Genomic DNA, 1,520 nt, shown 5'->3' with positions numbered 1-1,520 from the left:
CTGGACCTGAGCTGTCCTGCCAGCAGGCCGCCAGTTCACTATGAGACTCAGTGTCCTCGCTCTGCGCACCCTAAAAATATCCGTCACCAAGTGCGCGGATCAAAGGGGGCAGCAACACCGCCTCGAATCCCGCCCCGGCATTTAACCTAAAACCTTTGAGAGGAGGAGCATGCACTGTGAGCACAGGGCCCGGCATCCAGAGCTGTGCACAGGAGAGAGCAGCTGGCTCGGGTTTCACAGACGCGCACTGACGGCTGACCTGCGGCACAGACACGGAGCGCTCAGAGGAGAAGCAGCGAATGGACAGACGGAGCGGGACGCCGAGGAATCAGAGTCCGTCCCTGTGAATCAGGACCAGCACTCACTGACTGACAGCTATCGACACAATGTCTCCTATTCTAGCTTTCATGTAGTTGCTCCTCTAGTGCAGCAGGGTGGTGTAGAGACAGTCTGCAGGAGAAAAGACACTTCTGCTAAACTTTTGTCCCTGCAGAGAGAGGCTAGCTCCAAAGCTGCAGGTCGTCAGGATTCCTCTTCTGCTGCCCTTCACCTGATGAATATAGGGATTTCCGTGTGGATCAGAGCAGAGTTAGATTTCTGACATGGAAGAGTATCAGAAGTGGGGGGTCCCTGGTAAACCGGGTGAGGCGAGGAGGACTCGGGGCGAGCAGCAGCAGCAGCCGCTGTGGAGACACTGGAGAGATCTGTCCGGCGCAACGATCAGCACCGCCGTGGCTCTCCTGTGCATTGGATTTTGCATTGTGGTTTTTGTGCGGACATCGGAGTTACAGTCCAGGATAGTAAGTCTGGAGCAGCAGCAGCGGGACGCGTGGATGTTGTCTGTGGAGCAGGTGGAGCCCGTTATCCTGGGCCGACTGGACCAGATCCTCGAGGAGGTGAGCGCTTCACAGACACACTCAGTCAAAATTATTCCCCAACAGCAGTATACTGGAGTCAGTAGTGATCCAGTGAATGTAACCTGCTCAGTGCTGTGACGATGCTGACAGGAGAGAAGGAGACATGCTCAGCTCTGTCCCTTCTTCCAATGATGGTTTCATATGGTTTGTAATGCGACGGAGCAGTTCACATCTTCAGTAGCCACAGTGTTATGAAGTAGTAGGCTTAATTACTATTAATGTGTCAACTTGTTCGATCAAACTTCATTAGTTCCTTCTCCAACACGTGGAAACCCCAAACTTCTTCTTATGAAGTTTGAAGTAGGCCTAGTGATTAGAAGTTGCCTCTCCACACCAACCAAATGGAGTTTTTTACAGCTTGCAACCCAAAACTTGTTCCTATTAATGGAGTCATTACAAAAAGCTTGTTAATCATTAAAGGATAAGTTCACCCAAAAAAAGCACACATGGTAGGTGAAGACACACAGCTACAGTAAAAGTAGTTTTTTTCTGTTTTAAATCAAGTCTTCAGCTACTTCAGTTGTTCAGGAGAATGCTGCAACGCTGCTTCACTGTGAAGGATAATGACTGGATTTTACTTTTGGGGTGAGCTGTTCCTTTATT

The 1,520-nt window shown here is 50.3% G+C and overlaps 1 protein-coding gene across 1 annotated transcript in view; it reads left to right on the top strand.

The window, feature by feature from the left end:
* The first annotated feature begins 206 nt into the window (after positions 1–206).
* The window catches only part of LOC141009653 (collagen alpha-1(XIII) chain-like), a 22,106-nt gene continuing 20,792 nt past the window's right edge, over positions 207–1,520 (top strand). Inside the window, exon 1 of the mRNA XM_073482340.1 lies at positions 207–896. Within this exon, the coding sequence (XP_073338441.1) occupies positions 603–896 (294 nt within the window). The 5' untranslated portion in view covers positions 207–602. The remainder of the gene's footprint in view (positions 897–1,520) is intronic.

The sequence above is a fragment of the Pagrus major genome, chromosome 15 (genome assembly GCF_040436345.1).
Source record: "Pagrus major chromosome 15, Pma_NU_1.0".
In the NCBI taxonomy this organism is placed as follows: Eukaryota; Metazoa; Chordata; class Actinopteri; order Spariformes; family Sparidae; genus Pagrus; species Pagrus major.
The sequence above is the reverse complement of the archived record's forward strand: the minus strand, read 5'-3'. Positions and strand labels throughout refer to the sequence as shown.